This window comes from Ambystoma mexicanum, chromosome 11, assembly GCF_040938575.1.
Source record: "Ambystoma mexicanum isolate Mex_15411 chromosome 11, UKY_AmexF1_1, whole genome shotgun sequence".
Lineage (NCBI taxonomy): Eukaryota > Metazoa > Chordata > Amphibia > Caudata > Ambystomatidae > Ambystoma > Ambystoma mexicanum.
In genome coordinates this window covers 1326922203-1326945664 of record NC_090934.1, presented here as the reverse complement: position 1 = coordinate 1326945664, position 23462 = coordinate 1326922203, and the positions used below count along the sequence as shown (strand labels likewise).

Sequence of the window (23462 nt, the reverse complement as noted above, 5' to 3'; positions counted from 1 at the left end):
TGGAAGCAGAGATCATGACAACTATAGTATTCTCCCACCCCCACATCCCACTCCAACCCCACCATCACATAAAAACACTCAAATTGGCTTTCCTTTGCCCAAAAACGGCAGTAAAATATACCATGCTCTCATCAAGAAATGTTCATTCTCCAATGCCCCTGCCTAGGCCCCAGCTTGCATACACTCAGATACACAGAGATATTGTACACATTCAGACACATGCACCCACCCAGCTGATCTGTCATTCACACGAGCACCCAGAACATTTAGATGGTGCGCTCATTAACACACGCTGTCACACCATTCACACTGCATTCATTCATTCATAGGTGTGCACTTGCAGATACGTCCTAGCATACAAACATACAACCACTTACACACTCCCTTGCATGCTAGCCCGCATACAATCATACATGAATGCATCCATACAATCCCTGCATGCACACAAATATACTTTTTATTTAGTTAATGGTAATTATTGAAAGCATGGGGCATCAAAAGCTGAGTCAGCAGTTAAGCCTTAGCTGCAACATGGTGGTGGTGGTGGGGGGGGGCACTACTGATATACCATGGCAGGCTGGCTTTTGTCCTCTGCCTCTACCTTCACTTCAATGCCTGTTTTCTCACCTCGGAGAGCTGTGTATTCGTTTAAGTAAATACCCTGCTCTCAGAGGTGAGAAATGTGACCGGTTCTTGCCGGCTGAGCCCGGGCTGGGTGTAACAGAAGTGATGCCTGCTGTGTCAAAGTTGGGAGGTGGGGGGGGGGCTTTAGCCCTCCCAAGTCCATTCCTGGAGCCGCCCCTGGTGACACACAGGCACTCTGCTTACCTCAGCTCTTTGCTTGCCTGCCTGGTGTGGAACCACGTGATCCCTCAGCACCGCAGCCCAGGTCTCTTTTCAGTGGCACTGCACTGCCAATCCAAAGATTTTGGCAGTGTGTGACTGTGTACACACAGTATGTGCTGCGCACAAGGCTACATGCAGCTGAGGATTCTCTCGGAAATAAACACAGCCTAGAAACGCAAGCAAAAGCAGAAATGCGCGTGTCCAGGCTCAGGCTGTGTTTATTTCCCGGTCCGTCCAGGGTCCATGGAGGGCCACCATGGTTCTCTGACTCCATCGTAGACCGCGGCAAAAAAACTAAATGATTACATCATTTTTTTTTGCTTTTTCACGGGGTGGCCGATGGGGGAGGGGGAGCAGTATTTTCATAAGGGTGGCCATGGCCACCCTTGGCGGCGCCCGTGCGGGAGCGATGAAACATTGGACGCTTCCTGCTGCGGGGAGCGCCACTAATTATGAGCACCCAGGGCCAGTGGCGGTGACTTGGGGCCACCTGGGGGATGGCAGTCATCATGGGTGCTCCCCTGCTTGTCAGGGGCATGCCTCAATGCAGGCTCAGACAGCGGCAATGACGGACACGCAGTGCTTCTAAACCTTTAGAGGGTTTTGACTGTTGCCCGAAGCTCTGCTCGCTCCATTCAACTTTATTTTTTTTAAAGAGTAAAGGAACCCTCACAAGACCATTCCTTTACTCTAACCTTTCTTCCTTTCGTTTTAAGAATCCCCAGCAAGACTTCTCACGCCAGGGATCCTTTACCTTTTATTTATGTATGTATCCCCCGCAAAGGGGTTAAACTATTCTTTTAACAAAATTGCTCATTTACACAAAGTAACTTGAAAGTAGAACATATTATTCAAAAGTACATTCCTTAATTCCAGTGCTGCTTCTTGTCACATGTGGCCATTTTCCAATTGCCTCATCATTTTTACTGACAATATATTTTTAGTTAGAATATGGGTATTGATGGACATTCTTAGCAGTCAGAATTTCTCGGATAGTATGATTCTGTGCCCAAGAGCTGGCCAATCTGGATTTTGGGAAAGCAAATACTTTCTCATGACACTAACTTTAACCCATTCAATGAACTCATAAATAAAGTACTACCGTGCATTATAATGTCAACAACTTTGTTGCCTCTGTCAGAAATGTGCAACAAATCATCATAGTTTTCATAAATGGTAGTATACATGTATGCATTCTTCCCTATACCAAATAAATACATAATACACTTTTATGTTTTATATCAGGTACGATCCAAAGCGTGTTGTTCAACAGCTGAGAGCATGTGGTGTGTTGGAAACCATTAGAATCAGTGCCCAGAGCTATCCGTCCAGGTATGTGCTACCATGCTTTCTGCTAAATCCCTGATGTTTGCGCTACAGTTTGATCACTGTTATTTGTTTTGTAGGTGGACATATCTTGAGTTTTTTGGCCGTTACAGTATTCTCATGACCCAACAAGAGCTTTCAATGAATGACAAGAAGCAGATTTGCAAAAATGTTTTACAGAGATTAATCCAGGTTTGTACCTCTTGCTTAACTACTGCTGTAGCAGGTCAGGTAAGTATTCTGTATACTCGTGTAAACTAATATCACAGATTCAATAATCCAATAAATGGTGCAGGGGTTTGTATTTGCAGGTTCTGTGGGTGTTGCAGTGCAGTGGTATTAGCTGGTTGGTAATATGACTAAATGGATTGTAATGCTGATTGCACAGTCTCCCTAGAGCTCCCTCCAGCCCAGCACAGGCTTCCTTGACACCCAACGCCCACTTAAACACTAGAGATCGGTAACCCTTACTATCTAGAATAGGTAGCCTCCCTACCATGGGAGGTCCTAAAGGCTGCACCCTTTTCTGCCTGAGCCCCTCTGGGACTTCTTAAAGGGATACCTTACTCTAGACCTTCCCAAAAGATGGTCCTTAAAACAAATGATGCCAGTTTTCCCTCAACCTAAGTTTTCCCTTAACCTTTTTCTGAATAGATGTTTGATGATACAGACACAAGTTGAGCCTGAGACTTAACAAGGACTGTTTAAGGAAAATAGTACAAAAAACTGAAAAAAATCTTTTTTCTTTTACTCTGCTTAAATAAATGAAAATAAATAGGAATGATTTAATGACATTAGTGTTAACAGGTTCAGGAGGGCTTGACCCTGTCAGAGGCAGGGGGGAGAATCAGGGACCCTTGTGAGCCTTAGGTAGGATGCTTACCAGGGTGAACGCAGAAGCCAGCCCTTCCCCAGATGTGGGCCAAGGGAGTTTGGGGGAGCCCCAATCTCTGTAATCCTCCCTAAACGTGCCTTGTATGTGAGCACCGGTACCACTTTTGATCGCCCAATGCAATGCATCCTTTATTTTGGCCAGAGTTCTTTGTTTCTTTTCAGAACTGCCCAAACCAGAATGCACTGCCTGACCAAACAAGCGCAGCTGCTGCAGAAGAAAACCAACACCTTCTTTGCAGACGCCAACAAACCTGTCAAAGTCAGGAGAAGAAAGCAGCACTTACCTCAGCTTGGAACTAGCAAAGAGCTGACCCACTATCCAGCGGGGGCCTTCGCAGACACTGTTGAATTTGCAGCAGATAAAAGGGGGTTAGGCTAAACAAAAAAGTATCTGTGTCTTTGTAATGGAATCGCCCAGGGGGAAAGATGGACTCAGATTGGGCCATAGAGTCAGGTGGAGCACATAGCCAATGAGGGTGAAGGGGAGAGAAAAAAGAGGAAGAAAATCCCTTTAAAAGCTGCAGTGTGTGGGTGTTCGGGTGGGGTTAGGATGCATGCAGGTGGACAGAGAGGCCAGGAGGACGAAAACTGAGAAGTCTTTGGAGCAGGTGGTTAGGCATGCAGGTGAGGCACTGTGTGTAAGAGAGTGATAGCTAGTGAAAAGAGTGTAGATGTGATTGTGAGTGCATGTGGGAGTGAATGGAAGTTGAGGGAGTGAGAATGTAAGAGAGAGAGAGTACAGGGATAGAGATAGTCTAAGAGTAGCAGGGAAGGGAGAGAGTTTGGGGAGTAAGGAGAGTAGTGAAATGTAGAGAGTGGAGAATAGACCAGCTGGGAGTGATGTGGTGTCACAGGAGGAGTACGTGTATGTGGCTAAAGGCAGGGGGAAAGAAGGGTGCGAAAGAACTGGAGAAACAGAAGAAGAAAAGGGGTGGGAGGGGAAAGAGAGAGGACAGTGGGAGTAGAAGGAGAGGTTGAGAAGGTGGCAGAGTAGGTGAGGGAATACTGGAAGGAGTGGGAGGTGAGGCAAGAAGGTGGGTTAATAGTTGGAGGAGAGCCAAGGAGAAAAAGGAAAAGGGGAGTAGGGAATAAGGAGACGTAAGATCAAGAGGAGGAGTGAATGGGAGGGAGAGGGACAGAGTGATTGGGAGACTGGTTGAGGGAAAAGGGCGCTGGTCTTTAAGATCGTTTCATATCTTCCAGAACTTCGACCCTGGCCTATAAACACAGGCCCAAGCATCTTTGACAAACCCAACGAACAATAGGGGCAGCCAGGATTCAGATGCTTCTAGCCTTCACCCATTAACACAGCAGGTGTCACATCTGCCTCTCCATTTATCTCACTAAGCCCCCAACTTTCCTCTTTTCTTACAGGGCCATCTGCAATGAAACCATATTGGGGCGGAAGAGCGCTATGCAAGAGTACTTGCATTTTACCCATGATCAGATTACACCACACCTGTATACAGCTATTTATGGACAGAGTTTTCTTCCTCAAAATTGCCAGTTGAAGTCTGTTTGCCAAATTTTAATAGTTACAAATCCGGTAAAATTAGTATTTGTTTGGTAAAATTAGACTGCTTGACATGCTTTTTGCTGATGTATATTTTTCTGCTTGTTTTGCTTTTTCGCCAGTTGAGATTTCCACTCCCCAGTCCCCAAACCATTTCCTTTTTTTTGTCTCTGCCCCACCACTGTGCCCATTTTAAATGTTTTGGATTCTTGAACTCACATCCCCTTTTATGTGGATGGTGGTGAAAATAGCCTGTAATGCCACCCATTCCCATATTTGTTTTCACTTTCCCTCCTTCCCCAAAATACTTGTGAATCAGCCCTTTCTACACGCAGCCTTTCCTTTATCTTGCATGCCCTAACCCTACCCATTCCTTAGCCCTCCCATGCCTTTCTGCCCTAGCTACTTCTTTGCTGTTTCAATGTCCCTGCTGCTTTCTTCGTGAACCTGGGCACACATCGAATTAAGTTTTAGAATTGTTTTTGTCTGTCGGTGTCGTCCGGTGGAAATAATCCCCTCTACCTGGCCCCTTGAGGGTATTGTCAGGGTTTAATTTTGATATTCAAACCCACTGAAAGAATAATCAGTTGCCCAAGCTTGACATTATTGTTTTGGACATTTTGAAGAAATTCAGAAAAACACTTGTTGGCATATTGTAAGTGGGGGTAAGTCAGGTGTGATATCCACGATTAGTTTTGTACTTGAACCTCTTGTACCCCTACATTCAGAAGACTTAGGAAATATTCAGTGCTGCAATCCACCTCAGAACTTGGGCCTAACTTGTCATAACAGTGACTACTGTGGTGACATAGAATGAGAAGTCTGACCAGGATTTTAAAGTTTTGCCTATAAACTTTGATTATATATAAAAGCCTATCTTTCCCTATCTCTAAAGGTGTTTTCCCTACCTTAACCGAACTTAAACTCAGGTTTGTCAGTAGGTCCGTTATGTCCAAATAAAAGATTACCTTTCTGGTCCAAACTTCTAAACTATCCCTACCACTGAAACACAAAAGGTCCAAAACAACGAAATCATACTCCAGGAGAATGCTTCCCTTCTCCGGGGTCGAAATGTCCATGGCTAGCAGAATACCTCCCTTCTCCTAGCTTGTGAGTTAGACCTTGACATGAAAGTCTCTTCTTATTCAGTTTTCTTTTGCCTTCTTACACATTCCCTTCTTGCATATTGTCCTTCAACTTGCCCCCACTGGGACAAGGGAGACTCCCCAAGCTCCCCTTGACTCTTCAACGTTTTATCCATGTTCTTCAAACTGCCGGCACCAGGACAAGGAAAATGCTGCCCTGAGGGCTTGACTCTTCATTATCACAGTCTTATGGACTGGCCAGGGAGTTGTCTCACACAATGATGTACTTCTCTCGTGCCTTCTTATTTCACTTTCTCAAGTTTTTACCACTTTATTACTGTTCCTATTACCTGCTCTATGGGAACTCTTCACTGGTTTCACCAGTGGTCACAGGTTTGTTCTTTATCATTCTACTTCTGCTCTTCTTCGGCTAAGCTTGACTTTATGGTCCGTTCCATTTGGTAGTCTGGGCACATGTTTCAGACCAGGCAGTCCACCTGTTACAGATCAAGCAACCAGCACAGTTCCTTGTACTTCTCATGCAATCGCCTTTGCGGATCCACAGTAGGTTAGTGTTGGTGGTGTCGGCATAGTTCTTGGACAACACAGTCCACCCACCACTGAGAGTCAGTGTGGTGGTGGCGTGAATGTGGCGTGACCTGCTCACGCCACCACCACAATGACTGTTAGCTTCACAGTTGTTGACACAGCCTTTGGTCACCTGTTTCCAACTCACAGGCTTTTAGGCGGCCTCCTAGCTCGCTCACTTCTTCTTCCGGATGTCTCTCGCACTTTTGCTTGCTTTGTCCTTCTTTACTGTTTAGCTTAAGTATTTGGGACTTCCCCAGTGTAACGTCAGTTCGATTGACAACTGCTCTTCATACTTGTCTGTAGTGTACTTGGGTACTTCTTAGTCCCAGTACCTATCATATTGAAACTATCTAACACAATACAGTAACAACGTCTCGAATGTTACTATATGTAAACAAGGGTTTGATGTTGTTACTACCGTATGGGTTTGGGAGATAGAGGCTGTGTCCCAGACTCACACCCTTGTCCTGAGGAAGGGAGTTCTCCCGCGAGTTACCAGCCCTAGGGGGACTATCGGCTTCCGGCCTCACCTCCCTAGCCTCATGGGAAGAGACTCCCTTCTGGGGACATGTGACGCCATCTGAAGGATCGTCACACTACCTATACAAAAGGGATCAAAATCTTCAGTAAATGCAGTTGGCACATGGGAGTGCTCCACTTGGCTCCCTGCCTAACGTCTCAAGCTGGTTTCAGAGCTTGAGAAGTTGCAGAAAAGATCTCCTATGAATGACCAACATATGGCGCAATTTCCCCATGAGTCACAACACAAAGGGGCTTATTTCCCAAGATGCCTTATGCCATTTCCCCCTAAAAAAGTTGTAATTGTCTAATCAGCCTGGTATGACGACAAGTTGGCCTTCCCCTTCACTATGCGCCTACAAAAATGGATAGAATTTGTGTTGCAGAGGCCCTGCAAAAATATACTTTGATCTTATCTTTTTAAGAACTGCATAGCTAAATTTGTGCTGGAAAATGAGCTAAGACTTAAAGATGATGCAATCTGTGTTCCCAATGACTAGCACATTTATGTAACCTGGGGCCTCACGAGAGGTGGTTTCTATCCCTAATGGCAGTGCTTAATTTGTAAAAAAAATAAGTGCCAGGGCCCTAATATTTCCTAGCATGCATGTGACACAACAGGGCAGACAGTGCCCCGCTCACTGTTGACACCGCCCACGGCTGCTCCACTCAGTGCCAACATATTTGAGGTTTAAGATGCAACTCCCATTTGTTCATTAAGGGTGATTGATGCATTGTACGTTTTACAGATATCAGTCCACGTAACATATTAGTTGTGTCTTGAAATATCCATTTTTAAAAAGTGTTTCTTTGAACACATCATAATTTACATTATGCTCTGATCCTATCGCTGGCAGGTAAAACATGTTAACCATCTATCCACAGAATACATGAGCAAACATACTTTCATCTTATGGTAAATTGATGGACAAATGCAGGAAAAATTATTATTGAACTGATGAACCTGCCTGTCAAACAGTGCAGCAAGATCTTCCTGTATAGGTGGCCACAAATGACAGGCACTTGACTTGGATATGGGCTTTTTCACTGACCTTGCCCCTATGTTGGGGCTGCTGACTGGTGACTGGCCTGTTGTCAACCCACCCTGCCAGTTATTACAGTACAGAACTTGAAGCAATGTAATGCAGGCTGGGTGGAGCAGTGCACAGGCATGGCCAGCATCAGTGCCCACCCTTGTCACCTTCTAACTCAATGTTATTCCTGACAATGGATGACTAGCCCTCCCCTGACAACCTGGGTCATTAAGTTCATGAATAACAATGTGCCAGCCCAGTATGTAGAGCCCCTGGCCAGTGCACTCTGTGGCTGTTATATTACAAGGACTGACTGACAGTTAAAATAATAAAGTTGCCAAAATACTAAAGCATAATCAAGCTGGGATCAGAAATAAATGACCGGGCCCAGAAATAATTGCCAGGGCTGAGCCCTGGCAAGCCCCCCTGACCCCACAAATTAAGCACTGCCTCAAGGGAATCCATCGCCAACATTCTAGTAGTAGACCAACCCATCACAGGACAGATGTGGAGTTAAAAGTAATAATCCCAGAATATGTCTCCCAAGAGGTAAACATAATAACACTAGAACATATCTCCCATTGTCTGTTGAATATGTCTTGCCCACTTTATGGACTTCTGACCCAAACAAGTCCCAATATCCTAGACAATATGTTTGTCCTATTCAGGGATTTGTGTGCTTCTACTTCCTGAAACAAAGGCCCTATGTGACGTTTCATTTGGTGTAGATGACTCTGATATCTTTCTCCCTGGCAGATCACAAGGCATGATCACTAATAAGGGTGCCTGTACATCAACCGGTTCTTCAGGCAAAGCACATATATAGATCAAAACAATTGAACCGTGATGGTGAGGCTGGATTACCACATTACTCGTAAAATTATTATCAAAAAATATATATATTTATTCAGTACAGAAACTATTCAAAATCACATAAAATCCAAAAAGATACCAAGCAGCTCTTCATCTATCGTACACAATCACATCACCAAATGTCCACTTACACACTCACACAGAGTAACGAGAAGGACGGTCCAACCACATGAAGACCCCCTCCTCACTCAGCACATACAGTTTACACAATTAATGGTATAACACAAATACATTCTCAGTTTATACACAAGTCCACAGATAATTCATATAGACTTTTCTCATCTACATATGTTTCAGTCACTAAGGCCATCAGTGGTGGCCGCCCAGTTTTGTTGGACCTTCTTCAGGACAGAACTAAGGAGTGGTTGTCGCTGCACTCCTGTCTTCCTTGTGTGGATGGAAGATATAGTCACCCTTTTAGTGGCTTATGGCTCCCTACAAAATATAAAACATTCATTCATAATCCAACCTCATTATTTGTATGTCATAAACATCATAATCAAATAAAATTTCAAAAACAACCCCAAATGGTTGTATGGGACCCCGACTAAACTCCACTGTCCACGTAGTGAGGGTAGCAAAGGTACAACGGAAAGGAATTCCAAACGTTCGAGAGTCCTGGATTCCTCGGTCTCCTCAAACCATTCCTGGTGTCAAGATGTCACCTATGAAAGGGCAGTATCTACCATTAGCCTCTACCATTAAACTTAATCCTGGTACAGGTAATCTTGTTACCCCAAGACATGTACAATTAAAGTTACCTCTTGATTCCCAAAAGGTGTCTCTTCTGATCGAGGGGCTGCTCCAAGACATGTAATAAGCGTCCTCCTCAATTAGTGTTATGCATCATCCCTAGTTGGTGCCATAGTAGCTATGTGGGATTGCCTGTAACACGCAGAATGGCCTCTAAGCATAGAAGCTGCTAGGGGGCAAACCTCCACTAAAACGATTAACACACCTCCTGTTTATACTTACAGCAAAAAATATGCCGGTGTCTAGTTCACGTATTGGTGGTCATTCCCCGTGGTTTTCAAGCTTTCCAGACTGAGAAAATCTGCAATAAGGATACATACCCTTATTCCTGATATATGTTGTGGCTGAGAAACTTGCCTAAACAATCTTAAGTTAGTCTCAGATGCCGAACTCCATTACTGAGACCCGCATATTTTAGATCTATTGCGGCACAGTAATGTACCATTCCCTCCTAGATAATCTGTTCCAAATTGGATGTATGCATGCAAACCATCCTTAATGAGTCAAAAAAGGGCTGAAGGTAAACTGCAGGCACAGATGTTCCGTGCTGTATGGGCCAATCCCGCCGAAATACTAAGCAAAATGGTTCATGTATGCGGATTAACCCGCACTTACACAATTTAGCCGGACACTATAGCTATGTAACCAGTCTCACACCGATAGATTAGAGCAGCGTGAGCAAACTGCGATCTGGTTACATGCGTGAGGGATTGTGCTTCTCTATCTTAGACCACATCAAAACCCGGCCCCATTACTCACTTAAATAAATGCGGTATGAATCGAGCATGCAGCGCCGTAGCAGTTTGACTCCGATCCAGCAATCGCTGTCCTCGCGTCTATTTCCTGTTTATATACGTCATGCAGATAACAAAAATAAATGACGGACTACAAGTCAAGGAGTCAGATCAAGGACCTAGAAAAGGGAGTAATGCTCCTTGTTCAATAGTAATGTATACGATACATACACATCATGATCAAAGGCCTAATGCAAAGGTTTACTGTCACATATCAATGGAATATTCACATATATGACCTGAGTATTCTGGGACACACGTGAAACCCGGAATGCAATGAAATCACTGCTACATGAGTCTGACACTCAACGGGGAGTTGCAAGTCCCTCCATGCCAGCGATTCCATGCCCCAAGTGAGACCCTGAAAACCATAGGGTCATCACCCCAGTGGTATGTAGAGTGAGGGAAAAATGGTATGCTTCACTAGCAATCCAAACTACTAAGATGCTAGCTCCCTGCCCATCAGTGCCTCCCGCGCAAGTGGCCACGGATGACACCCTTCCAATTGACTACCCAGTGGCAGTCAAAAATTAATTATGTATCTGTCACAATAATCTGTTCCATTCCACTGCGATGTTCATGCCGTGATTCACAGTGTCAAGCAAATAAATCCAACGTTGCTTGACTTTGTGTAGCATTGCACTCATGTCCCCACCTCGAGTTGGACTTTTAACAGTTTGCAGAATAAACCATTTGATGTTGTTTTCCGTTAGGTTAGCTTTAGAAAAATGTTCAACCATGGGTTTGTCTTTTACTTTGTTCCTCAGGCAGCTTCTATGTTCTGAAATTCTCATCTTAAATTGTCTCATTGTTTTGCCCACATATATGAGAAAACATGGACATTAGATCACTTAGATAGCATTCTTGGTGCGACAGTTGGTATGTTCATGCATAGTCCACTTAATCTTAGGATGTATGAATTAATGTTTTGTTTCACTTAAACGGGCATGCTGCAAATTGGCCACATTTATGATGTCCCACAATCGGTGGTAGGCTAATGGTAGATACTGCTCTCCCATAGGTGACATCTTGAAACCAGGAATGGTTTGAGGAGACTGAGGAATCCAGGACTCTCGAACGTTTGGAATTCATTTCCGTTGTACCTTTACTACCCTCACTACTTGGACAGTGGAGGTTAGTGGGGGTCCCATACAACCATTTGGGGTTGTTTTCGAAATTTAATTTGATTATGATGTCTATGACATACAAATAATGAGGTTGGATTATGAATGAATGTTTTATATTTTGTAGGGAGCCATAAACCACTAGAAGGGTGACTATGGCCCTCATTACGACCCTGGGGTAAGTGAAATACGGTGCCGGTAAAGGATTACCGGCATCGCTTACCGCTCCGGCCGATCATGACCTGACAAAGCGCTATTACCGGCACCGTAATCAACGGTGCCGCTAACAGCTCCAAGGGCGTGGGCACGCGACCTCCCATGCCGTAACTACCGGAATGGCGCAAAGTGGGGAACATTACGAGTAACGCGGACATGCATTTAACGCCCTCGTGAAGGCCGTAAAGTACCTTACTGCCATGGTGCTAATACCGCCATCGCGGACCAACCGTAAACGTCCATGTGCAGTGTTCCAAACTGCCACAGGTGCACACAATCAGCACAGGTGGAGGCAATACAGACTGGGCAAGCACAAAAGGAGCTCACCCCACCCCTTCCCACACCCAGTCACACTCAACAATGATTCCAATACTACTAGCAATGTTGGGGCTGGAGGACCTGATTGCAATGGAAGTGCTACAACAACAACAGGCAGCACAGAGGAGATGCAGGAGGAGAAGGAGGGCAAGGCAGTGCCAGCATGCCCCACCAGCACAGCCAGTGCCACCACGCAGGCAGCCCCCAATCCCACGCATCAGAGCCAGTCCATTCAACCTCACCACTGAGCAGATCCACACCCTGTACCGTCTGGACCGGGACACCATCACCACCATTGTTGACATGATACATGACGACATCGTCAGCATGATTGAAACACGCACCACCATCCCACCCCTACTGAAGGTAGTGTCTGTGCTGCACTTCCTGGCCACAGGCACCTACCAGCACACAGTGGGGCACTTGCATGGCATTTCACAACCATTATTCTCATGTGCTGAACCAAGTGCTTGATGCCCTCCTCAAGCACACAGACGAACACATTTCCTTACCACGGTCTGCCCAGGAGATCTCAAACACCAAAGTGGGTTTCCATGCACTGGCCGGCATACCTGGTTGCATTGGCGCCATCGACTGCACCCATGTGGAATTGGTGGTCCCACATGCCATGGAGGGAGCCTACCGCAACCATAAGCTATACCACTCAATCAACGTGCAAATGGTATGTGGCTCGGAACAGGATCATCACACATTGTTGTGCCCGATTCCCCGGATCAACCCATGATTCGATGGTCCTGCAGAACTCCACGATACCACGCTACATGGAGAGACATGCAGGGCAGAGATCCTGGATACTCAGTGAGTCGCATGTCATGGCCATGGAAATGTGACATGGGTAGGTGATTGAGGTACAGATGCATTCTTCACCTGGCTGAGGTGGGGGGGGAGAGATGCATACTTCACCTGGCTGAGATGGGGGGGGAGATGCATACTTCACCTGGCTGAGATGGGGGGGATGCATACTTCACCTGGCTGAGATGGGGGGGGGGAGATGCATAATTCACCTGGCTGAGATGGGGGGGGGGAGAGATGCATACTTCTCCTGGCTGAGATGGGGAGGGGGAGATGCATACTTCACCTGGCTGCGAGTGCCAGAGGGAATGGAGCAAGCTCCTACCCCAAAGCAGCCCAGACTGGAGCTGAGACCTGACCACATAATGCAAGATGTAAGCATCCCTACCATGTGAATGAAGCTGTGTCTCAACCATTCCACAGCCATCTGCATGTGCACTGTACCAAATCAGACCGCATCCCCCTTTACGAAATGCAGCTACAAGCAAAGACTTTAGCCAATACACAGCACCAAACACCATCAACTGAAAGGACAGTCCCCCATTACTGCATACAAAGGAGTCACATGACGGTCAAATACATCAATACACCACTACACTGACACAGAGGCCCAACTTAATTGCATAACACCATTTGTTGTGCTTAGTGAGATCATCATGTGGCTGACAGCAATGGTGTCAGGATGAAAGCATAAAAATCACTGGACATCTGCCAGATCACCGAAACAATCGCTGTGGACTAACACAGTGCATGGGCACTCAGAAGGAACTGGACCCCGCTGTGCACACTAGTTGATGGCATGCAAAACAGTCCATAAGAGGAATACAAACATAGCAGTCACATCGTGTGACTCCTTTCGTGCATGGAAATGGGGTTGAAAGTAAGAGATAAATGCATGCCATGGTGTCACTTAATGAGGTCAAATCTGATGTGATAACTTGCACATACATTGTTGCCCACATGCAGGTGATGCAGGCTATCCCTTGAAGAGGTGGCTCCTTACCCCAGTCCGGAACCCACATAACAGGCACGAGGAGGACTATAATCGTGCCCATACACGAACCCTTGTGGTGATTGAGCAGACATTTGGCCTCTTGAAGGCACGGTGTTGCTGCCTCAGCAGGTCTGGTGGGGCACTCCTGTACCGCCATGAGAAGGTGGCAAAGATCGTCATGGCATGTGTAATGCTACACAATATGTGCATCAGACGGAATGTGCCCCTGCCCTCTGACACTGAACTGCAACCACCTGATGAAGAGGATGAGGAGGGTGGGGATGGGGCAGCACCTCAGGGAGGAAGCGATGCACAGGAGGCACGTGCCATGCGTCAGAATCTGATAAACCTATGTTTCTAGTACACCTGGACGGGCGGTGTTACATGGAGATGGCACTCAGGGCACTGGGTGCGTCAGGGGCATGGACACTGTAGACTGTTGACCAATAAAGCACACGCACGCGATAAACAATGTCCACACATGTGATTTTTGAGTAACCAAAAAGTGTATTCAATATGCAAAAGTAAGTGAACATGCCCACCACCCCACACACCCCATCCCCCCTCTACACCCCAACACACCCACTCCACCTCCACCCTCTGCTCCCCAACACACCCACTCCCTCCTCCCTACCACACCCAATCTCCCCCCCCTCTACTCCCCAACACACCCACTCCCCTGCCCCCCTCTACTCCCCAACACACCCACTCCTCCTCCCCCTCTACTCCCCAACACACCCACTCCCCCCTCCACTCTCCAACACATGGTGTGCAGGACTGTGCACAAGTGGATAATGTGGCACCAGTACACAAGGTTGTGCCTATTGGCACCCCCCTCTCCCAGCACCCGGTGCACCCCTGTCCGATCGCCGCAGGTTCCTGCCCGACCTGCGCACGGCGCTTGTCCTGGTGGAACTGGCAGCCGAGGAAGAACTGGGTAGCTCGCATGGACGCATGTCCCGCATTGTTTGAACCAACTCGGACAGTACGTGCCGCACCGCGGCCAGTTCAGCACATATGTCCTTTGAAGTGGACTCCATGGCAGACCTCAGGGTAGCAGCACAATCACTCATTTCCTCCCTAGCATTGGCACATTCTGTTATTTGCTGGGTCAACATGCCAGTTAGTTCTTGTTGACGCCTAATGATCACCTGCATCCCCTCTTGGGTGTTGTGGGCTGTGACTGATGGTCGAGGGGTGTCCATTAAACTGTTAGCCTCCTGGGAGTAGCCGGCCACGAGTTTCCTGGAGATAGCCCGTGTATGCTGTTGTCTGGCTGGCTGCTCAGGGACAGGTGGGGGGAATGCAGAGGGCCAGTGGGTGGAGTGTCTACATGCATGACATCCCCTTCCTCGTCGTCCGAGATAGCTGCGGTGGCAGCTGTTTCTCCCACGGTACTGCTTTCGGCCGATGCAGTACCTTCGGCGGACAACACTGGGCAGATGGTGGATGTTGGTGGCGCCGAAGTGGTGGACATGGAAGACATTGGTGCCGTCGCCTGTGCTGTGCCCTGGGACATTTCCTGTCTTTGGGTTTTCCTTGTTCCCCCTGAAGTGGAGGGCCGGTGTTGTGCCTCTTCGGCCCTGGCCTTCTTAGCAGGGGTTGCACCAGTGTCATCATCGGCGCTGTCAGATTGTGAGCCTGTGGTGGACCAAAGGAGGGAGAGGGTTAGTGATGGATCCACTGGCATTGAGCATGCATTGTGATGGCTGCATTGATTTTGATTGCTGGATGAGTCACATTGGAGGCAGTGACATACAGGTAGTCTCACTCTTGGGTGGGTGATGCATGGAGGCATGTGGATAGCTACAGGAATTGGGTGCAATATGCATGTGTACAAGGTGAGGCTTAGCACTGCCTGTAGTCAGTCTTGTGCTAATGTGTCCGGTGGACCCTGGTTTGCCTCATCGCACTTCCCAATCATGTGGACATCATCATGGTGAGATTGGCATAATTGGACTTGAGGCACCTACCTGCATCTCCTGATGTCGGGGCTCCTCTCTCCATGTCCCCAACTCCCTCAATGCTCTCCGTGCCTATGGTGGCGGCACATATCTCCTCCCACGGCTGTAGGTTTAGGGGCGACTAAGCACCTACACCAGTCGCCATGCCGAGATTCCGATTTGCCGCCAGTTTGCGCCTGACGCGGAGACGTAGATCGTCCCACCGCTTGCGGCATTGTTTGGCAGTGCGGAGTGTTGTGCCGACAGCACTGACCCTCTGGGCGACCATAGCCCAAATTGCCTTTTTCCTCTGCAGCACCGGTCGGGTCATCTCATTCCTGAAGTGGGTGGTTCAGGAATACACTGCTTGGCCTTCTTCCACTTCCATTTTCCTTTTCTACGTCCATTAGTTTGTTTTCAGCGTTCATTTCATAATGTTCATTTTGCAGGGGTGGTGTGCTCCTTATTCCCTTCACTGCTAACCAGTTTGGTATCCAAAATCCAGTATGGCCTCTGGCACTGGCCTTGCTTTGTGGATCTTCCAAATGTCAAACAATAGGACATGGTTTCTCAGACACCCCACTTGTCGCTGACAATGCTCCTCATACCAAAAATGTTCAAAGCGCAGCTTTTTCACCACAGTTTAAATAGTCACCTGTTCCTCATTACAGTGTTTTCTTTTAATCTATCACAATCTATCACAGTGCAGTGGGTCACATCACACATCCACAGTCAGGAAAGATTTCTAAGAATGGCAATTTCTGGCCAAATCTGATATTGATTTATCACATAACCTAATTGCACAATTTGTACAATCCCCATATTACGTTAACCTGAATCATTCTGCTGTCAGCAGGATAAATAGTGGTTAGTGGTCTACATATAGGTACCTGGTGCTCGCCAGTAAGCATTTAGTGTTTTTGCTCAGGATGGTATAAGCCAGTACAAGGGTTCCTTCAATGAGGACTTACCGGGCTATTCCAACCATGGAGGACCCGGTAAGTCCTCATTGGAAAAACCCAACCGATAGGGCTCAATGGGAATGGGGAGGGAGCTAATGACGGACCCATTAATAACGTGCCCGTTATTAGCTCCCTGGTCCCCTCGCGGGACCCGGTAAAGATGCCTGGTTTTACCAGACGTCCTTACTGGGTCCCGCAAGGGAACCTCGTAATAGGGCGTCCCGTAATGAAGGGTGCCGGTCCCGTACCGGCACCCTTCATTACGGGAGAGCCATGGCCGTAATGAGGCCCTAAGTGTTCACAGCACTGACCCGCCCCATGGGACACCATGAAACCATGAGACTCTAGAACAGTTGACAATGCTGTAGAACTATTTACAGGCAACAAGCACTTTTTATGGCTGGAATCAAGCATGGTATCTTTCAAATCTAATGAAAATAAATGATGTTCTTTCCTAGGATGCCAACCAATATCAATTTGGTAGAACAAAGATTTTCTTTCGAGCTGGTCAGGTTGCCTTCCTGGAGAAACTGCGGTCTGATAGATTACGCAATGCATGTGTAACGATACAAAAGAACATTCGTGGTTGGGTACAGAGGAAAAAGTTTCTTCGAGTTAAGAAAGCAGTGATTGTAATACAACAATACTTCCGTGGACAACGAACTGTGCGGTATGATTTTAATTTTAAATGCCCATATTTCTATTTACTTGTATTTATTTGAAGAACAGAGACGTCAATTTTGATCAGAAATGCCTTACAATGACACTTTTACAAATGGCAGAGGTATTCCCCAGAAGGGTGCCTGTACCATAGCACAAAGATGAGAACAAGTAGTGAACAAATAAAGACATATTCTAAGGACAAAACAAAATAAATAATAGGTATCTTGCATGGGTAACATTGACTTTAGGGGGCAAGTGCTTCGAAGTAAAGAGTACTAATGTACAAATATATAAAATTACATTATTACGCGGAATTGGAGGGAATGGCTAGGTCAGGTAGATAGGATGGGGTGGAGAGCAGAGGGAGGTCTCCCTTTGACAAGTAAGTGAAGTTTACTCTAAGCTTTGAAGAGATCCATAGTTGGTCTGACTATGATTGTGACGGGCAGTGTGATCCAATGTAGCAGGGCAAGATATGGAACAATGAAGTTGAGTGCCGGAGGGAATGAGATGTTGAGTTGAAAGAGTTACAGTCACACAGGTACTGAGGAGCAAGATACTTGATAGCTTTATAGACAAGGACAGAGAACATGGAAAGGGAGAGGCTGTGCATGGTGTTGGTAGGGAGAAGTGGGGAAGGATCCGGAAAGGCTCTAGAAAGTGTGGGTAGCAAAGATGAGGACTTTGCCTAGAAGGAGAAAAGTGTAGAGGGGGAAGGCCAAGAAGCATGCATGAGCAGTAATCGGGTTTGTTGAGCATGTGGGTGAAGATTAGAGTTGGGCACATTTTCCAAATGTTGAAAAGGTTAAGTCAAGCAGCAGAGTTGTTGGTAGTGATGAACTCTTGCAGTCGGAAGACGCTATCAAAGAGGACCCCAATTTTGAGAGCCTTGGATGAGTGAACTAGACCGTCAGCTGGGAAGGCAATATGATAGGGGAGGTGTAGTCCTTGTGTTGTAAATATGATTTCAGTTTTTTAAGCATTCAGCATGTCACTGCAGAGCAAAATCCTGTGACAGATTGCAGTGAAACGGGTGGTAATCCTTTCCAAGATGGATGGGGTGATGGAGAGAAAGGAGTAAAGGTGTAATCAGAAAAGAGCTGCAGGGTCAAAGTTTTACGAGCTCCAGGACATTTTAAAGGATCAACCTTCCAGTTAGGAGGCTATCCAAGAGAGAGCAGATTCACAAAGCCAAGGTTCTGGAGAGTGAGGTAGGAGAGGAGTGGTCAACAGTGTTGAGAGCAGCAGAGAAGAGCGTTAGGAGTGGTGAGCATGAGGGAGGAAGTTGGAGATGTTCATGAGCATAGTCTCAGTGGAGTGTTTGCTACGGAAGTCAGATTGATGTGGATCTCCAAAGCTGTCATTCATAAGGTATTTAGTGATCTGGTTGAACACTACCCGCTCATAGACCTTTGAATAATGAGGAGTGTGTAAAACTGGGTGATATTTCATAGGACATTTAGGTCAGCAGAGGCTTTCTTCAAAATGGCTAGAGTAGTTGCAGATTTGTCTGAGGCTAGCAACAGTCTAGAGATAGACAAAGCAGAAAGAGCTCAGAGGGGAAAAAGGCAGGTGATTGACACTAATCTTTGACCATGTGAGAAGCAAAAGGGTCCACAGGTGTACAGATTGGGTCACCCCTGCGAAGTACAGAAGCTACTTGGGAGGGAGAAGTAGTTGTGTGTAGATGGGGTAGATGGAGGTGGTAGACAGAAGGGTGATGGAGGAAGCAAGAGGAGAACTGCAACAGTGTCACAAATGTCAGAGGAAAAGTAGTGATTAAAGTTAGCAATGAGGGAAGAGGCAATGACTATTGACTTGGGAGGTGTGAGCAAACCTTGGAAGGTAGATGAAGAAATGGGGGTATGATTGCAAAGGGAGGAAATTAAGTTTGCGAAGTAAGAGTATTTGGCAAAGTTCAGAGATGAGGACAGCGAGGTCATTTATGTAGCCTAGGAGATGAGTGGGGGTCTGTGAGCCAGCATCGTAGGTCATGATTGTGATGCTGGAAATGCATCGGAGGGACAGGGCCTCCTTATCCTTTACTGTTTTTATCGTGCGTTCTGACGTGTTTTCCACGCAGGAGTTCATGTGGGACTCCTGGCGGTGCAGCTCTCTCCTTTGGCTTTGGTGAACGGACCCCGCGGGTTACCCTTATGGCACCCATGAGTGGGGGTACAACCCTGTGGCCCTAGTGTATGGTTTTGGGCACCTGTTTGTGGCCCACACAGCAGGGTATGGGCTGGTGGCAGCCCCATGCTGAATTGACTGGTGCCCCGAGCGTCCTCCATTTTGGGATGCCCAGGCCCTGTCATTGGAATCGGTAGATTCCTGAGGGAGACAGGATGGCTCCTGTGGCCTCTTGCTTTCCATCGCCTGTTACCTTGATTTTCCCGAAGTCCCGGGAAGCTCTGACTCTGTCTCTTCCCCCTTACTGGCTGTTGGGTGGAAGTTCCATGTATGGTGTTGTTGTGAAGTGCCGACCAGACTGGCTGGAGCCTTCCCAATGACTGTATGTTGTGGGTAGACCCTGTGGGTGGGACCTGGGTAAATGGAGTGTGTGACGAATACGCATTCTGTGTTGTGGAGTCTAGTATCTGGTGTTTGACACAATGACTGAGACAGCCCTGCCCAAAACTGGTATGAATGCAGTGTGGAGTGTTGAATGGCTGAGTACTTGTTCCAATACACATAACTTGTTGTGAGTGTCTGGAGAGAAGTGAATGGCCTGAATGCACTTTGCACCTGATTGGCTGCCTGCCTGCATGAATGCCCTTCTGACCGATTGGTTGCCTGAGTGTGACCCAGCAGAATGAATGGGAGCAACAGTATATCTGGGGACCTCTCATTGCTAGAATTGGTGTTCAGAAGCTGAAGTCCACTACGACAAGTAACTGGAGTGAAACTGAAGCTTGACCTTGAAGCCCTGCTGGAAGAGAAGATTTGCTGTTGCCCTTCGTCATCATTCTGAAAGCTGCTGTGTCTCCAAGGACTGACCCAGAGAGGACCTGGTAAGGTGTCCACTTCCCGAGCTCTGAGGGACCATCGTGCACCAGCTGATCTTTGCCAAAGCTCCCTGGTAGACAGACCTACAACAGGCTGCCAACCGGAGACGGGGACAGCCGCGGAATCCCAAAGAGAAGTGCCCAGACTGTTGTCCACCACCATCGACGACCGCGTCGCCGACCGGAGCCGCCGTGCTCCCGTTGCCTAAGAACTTTTGATCCAATGGCGCTCTCGCCTGCACCGCCGCCCGCCTTATCCCGCCGGAGAAGGCCAGGCTGTCAACGCGCCGAGGAGCATCCGCCGGTGGGTTTCCCGCCACCCAAAGACCACAAAGACGCCGACGACTCGACGCCTTTGCTGGGCAAACGTTCTTCAAACTCTTTGCGGTCCAGAACTATCGACATAGAGGTGCCCCGCACGCCTCTTCCTTGCAGGACGTTTACGCTTCCCCGTCAACAAGCACCACTAGGAACAAAGCTGCCAATTCACCGCCGTAGTTCACCCTGTTTTCCGTTGGACGTTCGACGACCCGTGACTCTTGGCTGGGGTCCTCTGTGCCTCTCCTCTACCATATAGAGAGCAGAAGTACAGACCCGACCCCCTCCGGTCTTTACAATGATGCATGTTTATTTGAGGTTCTGGATCTCAGAGATAACGGTGTGGACAGGAAGATGTGACTGTGCATGCAGAATAGGGCTGGTCAAAGGGAGTCATAAGTGCATTGTGAAAGTCAGAAAAGGAGCGGTCAATGGAAGTGGCATGCAAAGAGGCGAGAGAGGTCCTTACATTCTCAAGGTAAGAGGCAAGAGAGTCCTCCTTGAATTACCTCTTGCTCATTGAAAAGAGTAGAGGATGAGTAGAGGATGAAGATACAGAGATGTTAAAGTGAACAGTGGAGTGATCACAATGGTTAATGGAGAGGTCAGAGAAGGAGAGCGAAGTAGAGAAAGACAACATCAAGAGAGTTCCCACCAGTTTGAGTAGGATGGTCATAGAGGGAGTGGTCAGATAGGAATGAGTTAAGTTCAAGGCGGTTGGCTGAATAGGGCTTGGGAAGTCGGAATCCTGCAGCACAACCAGGAGAAGGTGCAGGTCAGTGAAGAAGGAATTGATAGGACAAGAGTCGAGAGAGAGCCAGAACATGAGAGGAGTAGGAGGGAGGAGTTGAATAGTGCTTTATTCAAAATAGGAAAAAGGGATGTTAGAAAGGAGCAGTAGTGAGTGCTTTTTTGATACGAAACCCCACTCCACTACCCTTCCCAACAGATCGGGGAGAGTGGGAGAAGAGAGGAGAGTTAGTGTGAAGAGTCTCTAGTGTAGCAGAGTCTTGAGGCGAGATTTGTGTTCACGTTTCATTTTTAATACTCTACCCTCCTCAGTGAGATTTTCGCTTGTTGCTGAGCTCTGACCAACCCGCAGATCAGAGGATCTAATCTCAGCCTGACTGAGTCAACCTTTCAATGTTCCAAGGCCACTAAATGGAGTACCATTAAAAGGGTCAATAGCAAAACCTGTTATTTAAGGTGAAACATTAACACTTGTTGCAAGTTAGTATTATTTTCATTGATATTGTTACAAGAAATCTTGACACAATGAGCCTAGTTAGCAATGCTCTGTTATCAAGAGAAAAATAATTTGATTAATGTATGTGCAGGTTTTAACACATTTATTCCAGCGGACAATGTATTTGTTGCACTCTTTTATTTTTTAAAGAAATGTTTGTTAAAAAACGAATAGCATTTTCTTTGCATCATTCAAATATCTAATCATGGTTATATCTCTATTTTAATACAGCCAAGCCATAACTGCCAAATCTCTAAAATACGCCTGGGCAGCAATAATCATTCAGAAGTACTGCCGTGGATTTCTCGTCCGACGCATTTACCAACTCATCCTTGTGGCTGCTGTGACCATTCAAGCATACACACGAGGATACTTAGCACGAAAGAAATTTCAAAAGGTATGTCTGGTTACCTGTATGTATATAGGCACTTCAAAATACTAAAGATTAAGAGTAACCTCATTCTCTTCAGTTTGTATGTTTTAGTCTAGTGACCACAATTTGTATAGCGACCATTTTGAATGTGGTGTATTGGGATATACAACTCCATTTTACCAAATCTTTGCAGTGGTTTCTAATTATCAAAAAGGATTTCTTTGCACCTGGGAAAGGCCACCAAGTCAGCCACGCAAAGCTGGGGAGGGATTGACAATATCTATGATGTTGTCCTGAGTTATAGCAATCTGTTTGTCTAAGTGCTGCATAATGTTCTCTTCAGGGTGCAGGCCTTTCTTAGGACCACTCCTAGTACAACACACCACCGCAAAGACTCTTTCAATTACCTTAATAAGAGAGACCATGTCAAGGAATCTTAATTCTAGGAAAGAGAAGAGGGTTATTTGCCGATTCTAGTAGCTACATGCAAAGTCTGTGTTTTTCAAGCATTACTAAAACGATGACCATGCCCTTCCAGTGACAGTTTTCAGTTCCTAATAAGCACTGTAAAACAAATGTGTTCCTGGTTTGCATGTAATACAAACAACATTGGTAAGGGGAATTATAGGTTTTATTCATTACTAATTGTGCTAGGGCCTTTACAGAACCAAAAGAGTAGCAGCGCAAACATAAAAACATATGGATTAATTGTTCCCAATATTAAATCATCTCTCAGGGTCATTGTCAGTCTGGGTCTTCACTGCTGAACCCCGGCAGACCCTCCTGAGCGTGACGCATTCAACCGAAAAGTAGTCACAGTTGAACACGTTTCAGGCTGAGAGTATTCCTGTGTCCGCGGAAGCTGCTGAACCCCCGACAATCCCCCTCAAGTGTAATTCTCAGAACTAGATTAAACTCAGCTCTTTTAACTACACCCCAAAGGGAAAGGAGGAAAGTGGATAACATAAAAAACACTAGGTTAGAGATGTCACGACTAGCTGCTGCTGAACCTGCAGAGAATACATAAACAAATACAAATCCTCATATTACTTACTTAACATTGAGGTTGAAAGAATCTAAATCCTTAACTATAGTGTAAAGAATCATACCTGGTTCTTCTCATTAAGAAATCACTGAGAAGATTGAAGAAATTGCTGAAAATCTTTCTACCTCTATTCTTGAGTCCCTTGAGAAAAACAGCAACTCCTTTATATTAAGCAAACCAGCTGTCTCTTGATCTTTGTCGTTAAAACAGCTTT

The 23462-nt window shown here is 46.5% G+C and overlaps 1 protein-coding gene across 3 annotated transcripts in view; it reads left to right on the top strand.

Moving 5' to 3' along the window:
- Nucleotides 1-23462, top strand: part of MYO5C (myosin VC) — a 1282854-nt gene that overhangs the window by 635132 nt on the left and 624260 nt on the right. For all 3 annotated transcript variants that reach the window (XM_069624842.1, XM_069624843.1, XM_069624844.1), the window contains 4 exons: nt 2092-2178; nt 2253-2364; nt 17057-17268; nt 22062-22227. In XM_069624842.1, the coding sequence (XP_069480943.1) occupies nt 2092-2178; nt 2253-2364; nt 17057-17268; nt 22062-22227 (577 nt within the window). The remainder of the gene's footprint in view (nt 1-2091; nt 2179-2252; nt 2365-17056; nt 17269-22061; nt 22228-23462) is intronic.